This window comes from Lithobates pipiens, unplaced genomic scaffold (genome assembly GCF_037356315.1).
Source record: "Lithobates pipiens isolate NorthernLeopardFrog02 unplaced genomic scaffold, aLitPip1_a1.2 Scaffold_23, whole genome shotgun sequence".
Lineage (NCBI taxonomy): Eukaryota > Metazoa > Chordata > Amphibia > Anura > Ranidae > Lithobates > Lithobates pipiens.
Window position 1 is genome coordinate 325101227 of NW_027507785.1, and position 14106 is coordinate 325115332.

At 44.3% G+C, this 14106-nt stretch overlaps 1 protein-coding gene across 4 annotated transcripts in view; it reads left to right on the plus strand.

Moving 5' to 3' along the window:
- TMEM125 (transmembrane protein 125) overlaps positions 1–11595 on the plus strand; it is a 33408-nt gene extending 21813 nt beyond the window's left edge. For 3 of the 4 annotated variants that reach the window (XM_077450658.1, XM_077450660.1, XM_077450661.1), the window contains exon 2: positions 9912–11595. In XM_077450658.1, the coding sequence (XP_077306784.1) occupies positions 10324–10980 (657 nt within the window). In that variant the 5' untranslated portion in view covers positions 9912–10323 and the 3' untranslated portion in view covers positions 10981–11595. Of the gene's footprint in view, positions 1–6552; positions 6602–7333; positions 7419–9911 lie in introns of those variants that run through there. The other variant, XM_077450659.1, reaches the window with a different exon arrangement.
- The last annotated feature ends 2511 nt before the right edge of the window (positions 11596–14106 follow it).

Genomic DNA, 14106 nt, shown 5'->3' on the forward strand with positions numbered 1-14106 from the left:
CCAGTTACAGGAATTCTTTGGATTATGAGCATAATTCATTCCAGAGGAATGCTTGTAATCCAAAGCACTCATATATCAAAGCGAGTTTCCCCATAGAAGTCAATGGAAACTATGATAACTCAGTACACAGTGATTGCTATTGTATGTAGTACCGCATGTGGCCAGAGGTACGAGGGCGCCGGAGACACTCGGAAACACTCTGAAAACTCGGGAACGGAGTTTGCGAGTGTCTTTGAGTATCTCTGAGTGTCTCAGAGTGTCTCCGAGCTTCACCGGCGCCCCCGCACCTCTGGCCAAATGCAGTACTGCACACCCCAGCAGCTTGAATCCTGCTTGTCTTGCGAGACGACGCTCGCTAAGCGAGTCAGGATTTAAAAAAAATTTAAATCACTTGTATTCTTAAACACTCGTAAAATGATCGTCTTTTTTCAACCTCACCTACTATGTACCTATGTGAGGTGCAGGGGCACCACAAGGAGTTTGGGGGGGGGGGGGCATTTGTATTGGATGGGGGAATATGGGGGGGAGGCAACAGGGGTTAAGAATTGTTCTAGGAGGGGAAATGTGGGGTGTGAGGTGCTAGAAAAGATGATTTGTGGGGAATTGTGTTGGGAGGGGGGATGGAAGGTGATATAGTAGAGGGGGGAGAGGGGATCTGTGCTAGCAGGGGAAACTGTTGTTTTTGTGGGGGGGGGGGGGTAGTAGGGATGATTGGAGGGTATTTGTGCTAGAAGAGGGGGATTCAGGGAAAGGACTGTTGGTGCTTAATAATTCTTGTATAATAATAATAATAATAATTTGAGCTGGGAGGGGGGATTTCAGCAGCAGGCGGACTTGTGCTGGGAGGAGGGGGAATTTATACTTGGGGAGTAAGCATACAGATTAGTGCTCATTGTTTTTTTTTTTGGGGGGGGGGGGGGTGATTGTTGCTGACACATAATGCTCCTACATCTTGGGGGGGGGGGGGGGGTGCACAGTTTGGCATGTTCAGCTCTCGCTGACCTTGCCCCGGCACTGCCTGCCACGCTGATCACTGTCGGATTTCCCTTGCTGCCTAAGATATCAGGGATCTGTTTAGACCCTTGATATGTCATCAAAGACCCCCAACAGCAGTGTGGGAAAAAAAATGTAAAAAAGAGATAAAATTAAAGTTAATTAGAAAAAAATTGTAACAAGTTAGACAAAAATGTATAGTCTGACTAAAGAAAACCACGCCCAATATGTAGCATAATTTAGCCACGCCCACTGCGTACCACAGGTCACCAACCCCCTGGTAGGGGCCCCAGTGCATTACTTTGCCCCGGGGGGCCCATGATGCTGTCAAGGTGGCACTGTGTAGAACTGGAGTCTTTGTTGGCCTCTGTGGTTACCAGTTTTGGTTGGAGGCGGCAGGTTGAACCTACATGTAATATGAAGGAGAAGGGATCTCACCGCTCCAGGAGCACACATGCAGGCTGTAAATTGTCTCTTTGGCTGGGAAGCCACAGGTGCTGGCTATTACCACTAGAAACAGACCAGGGCTGGTGCAAGGATTTTTGACACCCTAGGAGAAACCTCATTTTGCCACCCCCCTATTGGCTCCACCCCATTTGACCATGTGACAGAAGGCACCACTATACAGTAAGCATCGGCTCTGCTTCCTCTAGTGCTGGCTCCGCTACTCTGCACCTCTAATTACACTACCAGTGGGACTGAGTTAGTTACATGCTGCAGCCTGCAGAGCATGCAGACGTGGAGGGAAACCAGTGGCTGGGCACCCCTTGTCAGCAGTGCACCCTAGGCGGCTGCCTAGTTTGCCTAGTGGTAGCACCGGCCCTGCAACAGATGAAAAACAAGCTCTGGACTGCCATACTCTTCAGAAGACCACTTTTTTTTATTGGAAAATCACATCACAGCTCAACAAACACAGCGAACAAGGAAAAAATACTGACGTTTCACACTAGCTGAAGTGCTTAATCATAGCCCATGATTAAGCACTACAGTTAGTGCGAAACGTCAGCAATTTTTCCTTGTTCGCTGTGTTTGTTGAGCTGTGATGTGATTTTCCAGTGAAAGAAAGTGGTCTTCTGAAGAGTGCGGCAGTCCAGAGCTTGTTTTTTGTAGGTTGAATCTACACCCCGGGTTCATTGTATCTCTTAACCTCCCTGGCGGTACGATTATTTTGGATTTTAGGTGCTGAAAGCGGTACAATTATTTTGCAGGAAAATTTGGCGTTTTATATTGTAGTCCTGTAATTCTTAGGAATTACTCACTTAAATCTGTCCAGCAGACATCCCGGGTATGATAAAGTTTGAAAAATGAAATCATAAATTATAATATAATAAATAACTATGAATAATTATACCAAATAATAATATAACAATAATAAAAAAATATTCAATAATGTAATCAAATCAAAAACACTGAAATTTGCTGAGTTGCAGAATTGTCGCTGTCATTACTTTTCAGTATTTGATGACGGATCTCCCCACAAATCGCTATCGCTCAATTCTGCGAGTGATTCCAATTTATTATCGCTGTTTTCTAGCTGGTCTAAAATCAGGCATGTACTGGCCATCGGGACTACCGGGAGATTCCCGGTGGGCCGATGGCTCAGTGGGCCGGTTTCAGTGACAGCCTAGCCAAATGAATGGCTGCGCTACTCGCACAGCCATTCATTTGAGCACCGCTGTACTTCCGAGAACAGCGCGGCGCACTTCGGCTCTTTCCGCCCCCACTCGGCGCTCTCATAACACATCTTCGGCCACCTCCGGCCCACAGTCGTCCTTTTCCGCCACCGCTCGGCTTCCCCCGCCCTGCTCCTCTCCGACAGCGAACAAAACTCGGCTATCTCCGGCGGCCCCCGCGGTAACGGACGCTGTGAGTTTAAATGAGCCGGGGGCCGCCATGAGAGCAGCCGACAGGCAGAGAAGTCCCTGGAGCAGACGAGGGAGCCTGGAGGATGGCGGTGCTGCAGGAACCCATCCAGGTAACCGGCCGGCCCATTGAATACTGTATATAGCACATGGCTGTATATATATATATATATATATATATATATATATATAGCTGTATACAGAATATGGCTGTGTGTATGTGTATATATATATATATATATATATATATATATATATATATATATACACATACATAGCAAAGGATGTGGTGCTAAATAAAATAACATAAAAAATTCATTTGGTGAAAATAATGGTTAAAATAATATGCAAAATCCAACATAGCTAAAAGTTCACCAAAACTGTCAATTAATATTAAAATGTGCATAAAAATATTTTCAGCAAAAAAATCATATATAAAAATGCTTATAATTAAAACCCCCCCTTTTTTTTGCACTCTTTTTGCACTTTAATACCAAGGACATAGTTTGGATAAAATGGTTTTAATTATAAGCATCGTTTATATACGAATTTTTTGCTGAAATTTTTTTTATGCACATTTCAATATTAATTGACACGTTTGATGTACTTTTAGCTATGTTGGATTTTTTGTATTATTTGAATCATTATTTGCACCAAATGGATTTTTTTAATGTTATTTTGGTTAGCATCACATCCTTTGCTATATATTCAATTTATCTGTGGCTTTGTGTAAGGCCCCTTTCACACATGCGGATGATATGTCCGTATTTCATCCATCCGTTTGCAGATGAAATACGGGCATACATTCATCCCTATGGGATAGCGGGTGTCTGCGGATGAACATGCCTCCGCAACAGTCTGCAGAGCGGATCAGATGAACATGGACAGACGGTCCGTGCGCATCCGATCCCCATAGAGGAGAGCAGAGATCTGACAGGGCGGTCCCTGCACAGTGTGCGGAGACCGCCCTGTCCGCAGCCAGCTCAGCGGGGACAACGGAGCGATCCCCGCTGAGCGAGCGGATCATCACGGGGCGGATCATTACTGATCCGTCCCGTGTGAAAGGGGCTTAAACCTGTTTGATGTTGGCAGCTTCTCATTACTGCGGTTGATCAAAAATAGGTGTGCGCATTAGTTGTTTATTTTAAAATATATAATGCAGAGCCAGACTTCGGGCAGGTGACAGGGGGACACCAGGGGGTGGGGGGGCTGGAAAATAAAAGATCACCAGCAGTGTGCTGTCGGCTTCTGAGTTTGCATACTCCTGCTATGTGTCTAGCCGGGCCGTGATGACGTCACTCTCGTGCAAGTGCGCATTATACTGTTTTTGTGCGTGTTTGCAAAATTGGAGTGGGCCGGTCTGGATGAAGTCCAGGGCCAAATTTTTGTCCCAGTCCAGCCCTGTCTAAAATCATTTTTGATGTAAAGGGTCAGTTTTGGTTGCTATGGACAATCTCCAGTTTCCAGGCATAAAAAACAGTTTTTATCATATAAAACTACATGCAGAGCACTGGGCAGACCACTAGGGACAAAGGGGATGTGAAATTATTACATACAGCAATGTAATCTGTAAGATTACATTATACTGTATGTATACTGTGTGTTTCACTTTTTGAATTTGGTGCCGTTCTCAGTCCCCGTGCGTCGCAACGCTCGTAGGGAACGGAGATCGGCTCTGTGATGAATCAAACGGAGGATGAGCCACTCGTACGTGGGGCATCACTGGATCCAAGGGAGAAGGTAAGTATATCTCCTCCTGCATACAGTGATGCGGTCCCGAGTCTGGCTCGGGGCTACTGCTTTTGGTACAAAACTTCCACCCCAAGCCAGACTTGGGAATACCTCCAGGGGGGTTAAAGATGAATTCCAGGTATGGGTTTCATAGCATAATTACATTGTTTCAGCTTGGACCAATGGAAGTATGCATATGCAATACCAATGGAATCCCTCCATAGCTCTTCTACCTTCTATGTCCCTCCCTTATATCATACAGGAGTGTAAGCTCTTCCACCTTCTATATCCTCCTGTATACACTAATAGATTGTAAGCTCTTCCGTAGACCTCCCTTATACCATATTAGATTGTAAGTTCTTCTACCGTCTGTGTCCCTTCCTTATACCCTAATAGATTGTAAGTTGTTCCACCATCTTTATCCATCCATGATATCCTAATAGATTGTAAGCTCTTCTACCTTCTGTGTCCCTTCCTTATGCAATACAGGATTGTAAGCTCCTCCTCTGTCTGTATCCTCCCTTATACCATAAAAGATTGTAAGCTCTTCTACCTTCTGTATCCTCCATTATATACGAATAAATCGCAAGCTCTTCTACCGCTTGTGTCCCTTCCTTATATCCTAATAGATTGTAAGCTCTTCTACCTTCTGTGTCCCTCCCTTATACCATAATAGATTGTAAGATCTTCTACAATCTATATTCTCCTTATGTTATAAAAGTTTGTAAGCTCTTCTACCTTCTGTCATCTCCTTATACTATAATAGACTGTAAGCTCTTCTACCTTCTGTATCCTACCTTATATCCTAATAGATTGTAAGCTCTTCTACCTTCTGTGTCTCTTCCTTATACCATACAGGAGTGTAAGCTCTTCCACCTTCTATATCCTCCCGTATACCCTAATAGATTGTAAGCTCCTTTGTATCCTCCCTTATATCCTAATAAGCTATAAACTCTTCTACCGTTTGTATCCCTTCCTTATACACTAATAGATTGTAAGCTCTTCCGTAGAGCTCCCTTATACCATATTAGATTGTAAGTTCTTCTACCGTCTGTGTCCCTTCCTTATACCCTAATAGATTGTAAGTTATTCCATCGTCTTTATCCATCCATGATATCCTAATAGATTGTAAGCTCTTCTACCTGCTTTATCCATCCATGATATCCTAATAGATTGTAAGCTCTTCTACCTGCTTTATCCATCCATGATATCCTAATAGATTGTAAGCTCTTCTACCTGCTTTATCCATCCATGATATCCTAATAGATTGTAAGCTTTTTCCCTGTCTGTATCCCCCCTTATACCCTAACAGACTGTAAGCTCTTCCACCTCCTTTATCCACCCATGATATCCTAATAAATTGTTAGCTCTTCTACTGTCTTTATCCCTCCCTTATACCCTAATAGATACAAGCTATTTTGTATCCTCCCCTTATATTTTAATAGATTGTAAGCTTTTCTATATCTTCCTTTATGACAAATAAAACATAACAACAAAAGCAGTAACAAGAACAACAACAAAAGAGAAGAAAAAAGGTTACAGTGAGAACATAATATCAATATTACAAAAATAACAACAATAAAGTGATGAAAGAAAAAGAAAGCACAGAATATATTTACATCATAATAATAATAACAAAAACAATAAAGATACAAAAGAAAGAAAGTTAGAAATAAAACATAATGATAATAATATGAATAACCAGACAAATACAATTAAAGGAGAGAAGGAAGAAAGGACAGGATGTTTTTATTTTCAGGATCTGCACCCCCTCCTTCCCCAACCCTACCATGGCGGAGGAATCAGTTTTGTGTTATCAGCTCCCTGTATTTGGGTTCCCAGTCACTATTTTGGATCCCAGGTCACTGTACATGGAATGTAAAGAGTTACTTACAGGAGACTCCTCCCCGCCATTGTCAGTGTGCAGTCAGAGTAACTTGGTGACAGGGAGAGCAGCTGGTGACAAGAGTCACACTCAGTGACAGCAATGAAAGGAAACCGGCTTCTTCTGCTAGGTCTCTGCATTACCCCACTACTCCTGGGACCCCTCCACTACTCTGCTTCCCTATTCCTGGAACCCCTCCATTACTCTACCTCCCTAATCCTGGGACCCCTCCACTACTCTGCTTCCTTACTACTGGGACTCCTCCACTACTCCACTTCCCTAATCCTGGGACCCCTCCACTACTCTGCTTCCTTACTACTGGGACTCCTCCACTACTCCACTTCCCTAATCCTGGGACCCCTCCACTACTCCGCTTCCCTAATCCTGGGACCCCTCCACTACTCTGCTTCCTTACTACTGGGACTCCTCCACTACTCTGCTTCCCTATTCCTGGGACTCCTCCACTACTCTGCTTCCCTATTCCTGGGACTCCTCCACTACTCTGCCTCCCTAATCCTTGGACCCCTCCACTACTCTGCTTCCTTACTACTGGGACTCCTCTACTACTCTCCTTCACTAATCCTGGGACCCCTGCACTACTCTGCTTCCTTACTACTGGGACCCCTCCACTACTCTGCCTCCCTACTACTGGGACCCCTCCACTACTCTGCCTCCCTACTACTGGGACCCCTACACTACTCTGCCTCCCTACTACTGCTTCGCTGCTCTGCTTCCCAACTCCTTGAACCCTTCCGCCACTCATCTTCTCTATTCTTGGCACCCCCCCTCCTCCCTGACTCTGCCCCACTATTCCTAGAACCCCTCCGCTGCCCTGACCCTCTCTCTGTTGCACCCCTCCCAGATTGTTCGCACCTATCCTTGGCACCCCTCTGCACCGCACAGCACTCAGGCACCATGCCACTCACACAGGACTCTGCTGGACGCAGGTAGGTACTTCAGGTGATCCAGGAATTGTCAGCGCCTCAAATCCAGCTGTACATTTACTACTATCAAATATTCATAGCACCAATCTAGACTGCAGCATACACCTCTAGGGATGGCAGGATTATGCAGAACACTGCTCAGATGCTACTCGGAAAATAATGAGATAGTATAAATATGTAGGGGGCATTAATAGGAAGGTAGGAGCATGCACCTTGTAAAACGTTAAACCTACTGCTGGACTAGAATGTATTTACTGTTGGTGGTACCAGAGGGAGTGATGATAAAGAATAGAGAAGAATAGAAGAATATTAGTGGTTTAGGGTTTATTCAGTATGTATAAAGTGTGGTACCCCCTACCAACCAATCAGAATTAATCTCTACCGAGTCTGCTTGAAATAAACTGAAATGTAATTGGCTTTGATTAATGAGTTATTGTACTCCTTATATCAGTGTTTTTTAACCAGGGTTCCTCCGGAGATTTGCCAGGGGCTCCTTGAGCAATAAGCAGTTTGCCTTATCCCCTTAGATCCATACACTCCCAGTAAGTTTTTTTCAATATTCATGTTGGTCCTCCAGGCAGCAGTTTATCCCCCCCCCAGGCCTGCCTGACTGTTAAAATGAGGGGGGGGGGGTGGCAATGACCTTTACTGTCTTATTTTGGTTCCCTATGACACTGTGACAATATCTCATGCTCAGTGCTATATATCTTATCTCCACCTGATGAAGATGGTTGAGAAACTGTCGAAATGCGTTGAGGCAAAGTTCAACTAGTTTCTCCAATACTAGTTCTTTGATGTTTTTGTATTGCAAGATTAGCATTGCATAAATACGTTTGATATACCTCTTTATGATATATGGGGTACATAACGTAAGCTGGAAATGAATAACCTGCAATACTGTTACCTTTTGCACATTGGAAATATACTATGTAACATATTTTATGATGTAAATCACTGGTTTCCAAACTGCGGCCCTTGGGACATTATTTCTGTCATTCATACAAGGCATTATTCCTTCTACTGACACCAACAATGAGGCATCGTTCCTTCCATGTACACCAATGGCGTGGCATATATCCTCTCACTGACACCAATGAAGGGGCTCTTTTTCTTCCACAGACACCAATGAGGGGGGCATACTTCCTTCCACTGATATAAACTTTGGAACACTATTCCTCTCCCTAATACCAATAATGGGGCACTATTTCTTCTCCTATTGACCACAGACACTAAGGCCCCTTTCACACTGAGGCGTTTTTGCAGGCGCTACAGCACTAAAAATAGCGCCTGTATAGCGCCTGAAAAAAGCGTCTCCTTTCACTCCAGTGTGAAAGCCGAAGGGCTTTCACACTGGAGCGGTGTGCTGGCAGGATGGTAAAAAAAGTCCTGCTAGCCGCATCTTTGGAGCGGTGTATTCACCGCTCCTACCCATTGAAATCAATGGGGCAGCGCGGATATACTGCCGGCAAAGCTTTGCAAGTGGTTTTAACCCTTTTTCAGCTGCTAGCGGGGGGTAAAACAGCCCCGCTAGCGCCCGAATACCACTGCTAAAACGACGGGAAAGTGCCGCTAAAAATAGCGGTGCTTTACCGCCGACGCTGCTCCCGCCCCAGTGAGAAAGGGGCCTAAGTCATTTTTTTATTTTTTTTATTTCGCTGACCACCAAGCCCCAGGCATTCTCTACTTCCATTGGCCACAGTCCGGCCCTCCTATAGTCTGAAGGACGATAAACTGCCCCTTTGTTTAGAAAGTTTGGCAACCCCTGATGTAAATAAGGATAAAACTTACAGGGGTTGAGTGCAACTGCACAGTCAATTTGCCTTTAGTAAATCAACCCCACAGTATTTAATGCATGTTGAATTACTCTAAGTGGCATCTGAGAAGTCCCCATTGACTCCACATTTGTTCCATGGATTTCAGGGGTGGGCTGACAACTCATGGGGCCGCCCGGGCAATAGGAGATTATGGGGCCCCCAGGCAATCAGAGATTATGGGGCCACACAGTATACACACACACAGTATACAATCACACAGTATACACATACATGTACACACAGTATACACAGACATGTTTCTATTGGCTAAGAAGGTACTGGAGAGGTGGGGAAGCTATAATCTCAGGATTTTTAGACCAAAAGGATGTCGGTAAGGGACATTTCAGAGACAGATGTAAAAAAAAACACAGATTTGTACATACTGTCCCTGGTTTTACTGAGGCTGGCAACCCTGATGGGGCCCCCTAGTGGCTCGGGGCCCTCGGGCAGTGCCCGAGTGGCCCAATGGTCAGTCCGCCCCTGGCTGCATTGCATAGAGATTTTCTGAGACAGTTTTACATAATACAAGGACTTCCAGGACCTGATAATAGGTCCTTTTCTGAGTGATATTTTTTGAAGGGCAGATGTTTGTATTGCAGACGACTGACCCATTGTACTCTGTATTTCCATAACATCCGGAATACTTGACATACTCCCCCCTCAATCCTTTGTTCTTTTTCAGGTGACACCAAACACCTCCGAAGATTAAAGGGAAATTCCGTTAGTAGTGATCGGAAGGGAAGAAGCTGTCGTGGATCAACAGGAAGAAGCTCAGAGGATATTGTGACCCTCTTGACGTGGAACTGTTGACGTCTTCTTGTGACACTTGTCTCTGCCCCGCATCTTCCTGTTTTTGTGTCCATGGATGGCCTACCGCGTCCTGCGGGCCCCTTCTAAAAACCTATACTTCCATTTGTAAATGATTATTGCCAGCATAAAGCTCAGGATTTTTTTGCCGTTTATGTGATTATGACCACCAAAAAATGGACGACTCTGCTGACAAGTTTGCTCCAGAATTTGCTGTGTGATTTCTAAAGCTCCAAGTGGTGCAATGATGTATTTTCTTTGAGGTTTCTTCCTAACTTGAACGCAAAATGGCAAGTGTTGATGCTTTACGTCCTCCGAGGGCCCCACCCGACCAGGACCGGATGCAGAACGAGGCCTTAGAGGAGCATACAGAACTTTGGTGGTCTAGACAGCCGGTTAAATCAATCTTGTGCTACTGCTTGGCTGTCCTCCTTATCCTAGCTTGTGGCATTGGTGGCATCGTCCTGTTATCCACCACCACCAGCCGGTCAGGAGAATGGAGACTCGCCGTCGGGGCGACCTTGTGTATTCTTTCTCTACTTATTTTGTTGAAGCAACTTTTGAGCTCAGCCATCCAGGACATGCAGTGTGTAACCAGAAGACGCCACATCGACATGCTGAAGAGCGGTGGGCTATCCGACGTTATAGTGTTCCTTGTAAGTGCCATCATCATCTTAGTGTGTGGTGTGGTTCTTCTCGTTCTTTCCTTTTCTGGAGAAACCTCGGGATTCCCTCCATTTCTGGTTACCATGCACACAGTAGGGGTCACACTAGTTGTCATAGGGGCCCTTATCCTTGTTGCTGTTGTGACATTTGAACTTGTGGTGTTGTGTAGGTCTTGTGCTCCCAATCGCTTCCATCCCAGGAACATGAACATCTTCTCTGTCTCCGGGCAGCTCACTCAGCGGCAGAACACAACCTCAAGTTTGGCCAACCTCATCTAAGCCATCTCAGAATTGACCAATTTATCTTCATGTGTCTTCACAATGTTTGTAGATCTGAGCCAAATTGCCACAATGCTGCTTTTTTCAGGAAAGCTGGATAAACCCCTGACCAAAATTTCCCATTAACAGTTTTTGTAGCATTCTGAAACACAATCTCTCACAGTCATTAATTTGAATGAAGTCAAGTAGTGAACGTTAAATTCCATTTTTGGAGGAGCGAACCTCTGTGAAAAAAAGGCAAGCCGACCAATCTTGGTCATAGCTAGGCCTATGGTTCGTAAAGTTGTATAGCCAACATGTTTCAGGGCAGTTACAGTGTACTCTTCCTCCATGGCTTTTTATCTGGAACCTAAAGTATGTTCTTGAGGTGTAACCTAGACAATTGGCCATTCTTCTTACAATGTAGAAAATTTATAAAATGGCTTATATCTCACCTTAGGAATATAGATTCCAGATAAACAGCCCTGACAAAGGGGACACTGCCCCCGAAATGTGTTGGCTCTACATCTCTACCAACAATAAAACTATCTACAAGACTGACCTGCCTGTATTATTTTTTTGAGGTTCACTCTTCTAACATTGAGTCGAGCACTGAATATACTGAGATTTAATTCAGTTTTGTCTCACTTATTGTATGGTTTATATACTGCTTGGTTCCTTCCCATTACATGATGAAACTTTGTTGCGCCGAATGATATCTGTACATCTACTTATTTGATTGAACTGGACATGATAACTTCATTGAAGTTTGAATTTAAAGGACCACTAGAATTAAACCAGACAGTTTATGTTAAAAGAATTAATAATAACTTCTATCAACAGGTACAGAAAGGTGCCCGCCAATGCAGATATCTGTCCTTTGTAGGACTTCTCCATGCATTCACTTTTCTATGTTAGTTACCCTTTTAGTGAGAGCAGGCAACATGAACGTATGTGATGGTTATAAAAACCTCTTTTACGTTATTTCAGCTTATGTTTAGTGGCCCTTTATATCACTCATTATATGCTGGAGTCCCCTTTATATTTTCCCTTACCCCTGATGATGTCCCTGCACTCACCTCCTGCCCCCTTTGTATTATTCCTTACCCCAATAATGTCCCTGGCCTTACCTCCTATACCCTTTAAATTACCCCTCACCCCTGGTGATGTCACTGGACTCACCTTATATCCCACTTTTATATTATCCCTTACCCCTGATAATGTCCATGGACTCACCCCCTAAACCCTTTATATTATCCCTTACCCTTTATGATGCCCCTGGACCCACCTCCTATTCCCTTTATATTATCCCTTACCCCTGATAATGTCCCTGGACTCTCCTCCTACCCCTTTATATTATCCCTTACACCTGATAATGTCCCAGAAGTCACCTCATGTCACGTTTATATTATCCCTTACCCCTGATGATGTCTCTAGACTAACCTCCTGTACCCTTTAAATTATTCCTTAGCCCAATGATGTCCCTGGACTCACCTCCCTACGACCTTTATATTATCCCTTACTCTGATAATGCCAACAGACTCACCTCTTACCTCTTTATATTATCCCTTACCCCAGATAATGTTCCCAAACTCCACTCCTGTTCGCTTTATATTATCCCTTACCCCTGATGATGTCCCCAGACTCACCTACTGTACCCTTTAAATTATCCCTTACCTTGATAATGTCCCTGGACTCACCTCTTACCACTTTATATTATCCCTTACCCCTGATTAAGTCCCCAGACTCACTTTCAATCCTCTTTATATTATCCTTTACTTCAATAATGTCCCTGGACTCACTTCCTATCCCATATATATTATCCCTTACCCCTGATAATGTCCCTGGATTCTCCTCCTTTTCCCTTTATATTGTCCCCTAACCCTGATAATGTCCCTGTACTCCCCTCCTGTTCCCTTTATATTATCCCCTACCCCTGATAATGTCCCTGGACTCACTTCCTATCCCCTCTATATTATCCCTTACCCCTGATAATGTCCCTGGACTCACCTCCTATCCCCTTTATATTATCCATTACCCCTGATAATGTCCCCAGACTCTCCTCCTATGCCCATTATAATATCTGTTACCCCTGATAATGTCCCTGGACTCACCTCCTATCCCCTTTATATTATCCATTACCCCTGAAAATGTCCCCAGACTCTCCTCCTATGCCCATTAAAATATCTGTTACCCCTGATAATGTCCCTGTACTCCCCTCCTGTTCCCTTTATATTATCCCCTACCCCTGATAATGTCCCTGGACTCACTTCCTATCCCCTCTATATTATCCCTTACCCCTGATAATGTCCCCGGACTCACCTCCTATCCCCTTTATATTATCCATTACCCCTGATAATGTCCCCAGACTCTCCTCCTATGCCCATTATAATATCTGTTACCCCTGATAATGTCCCTGGACTCACCTCCTATCCCCTTTATATTATCCCTTACCCCTGATGATGTCCCCAGACTCACCGCCTATCCCCTTTACATTATCTCTTACCTCTGATGATGTCCCCAGACTCACTGCCTATCCCCTTTATATTATCTCTTACCCCTGATGATGTCCCCAGACTCAACGCCTATCCCCTTTATATTATCCATTACCCCTGATATTGTCTCCGGACTCGCCTTCATCCTCTCTATAACCCCGATCCTATCATATAACCTTGATAATGTCCTTGGAGTTATGCCCCCCCCCCCCCCCCCACATCAAATTAATTGATTGCTTTGGCAATGCTAAAATGTATTTGGTTCTGCTGAGAGAGTGAAACAGTATAAAACATACAACAGGAGCAGCCCAAATGGCCCAGTCCAAAATGCATTTACTGTTCATTACATAAAACGGCCTACGCGTTTTGGGGGCCAAACGCTCATCCTCATCATGGCTCAGTGGAATTTAACAAGACTTAGATGGACTTGGACACTAGATACATGGTAAATCACTAAAACAATTGTGCAGCGGATGTTAGTTTAGGCAGAGATAGCAAACCAAAGAGTGAGAAGCAGAGTAGAGGACAGAGAAGTATTACTAAGCACATTGAATCACCTACCTCCAGGGAAGTAAACAAATCCCGAACACTAAATATGGTCTATTAATCCCAAGGCAGAAATCTGAGCGGGGTCATGTATGTTTGTTCTGGG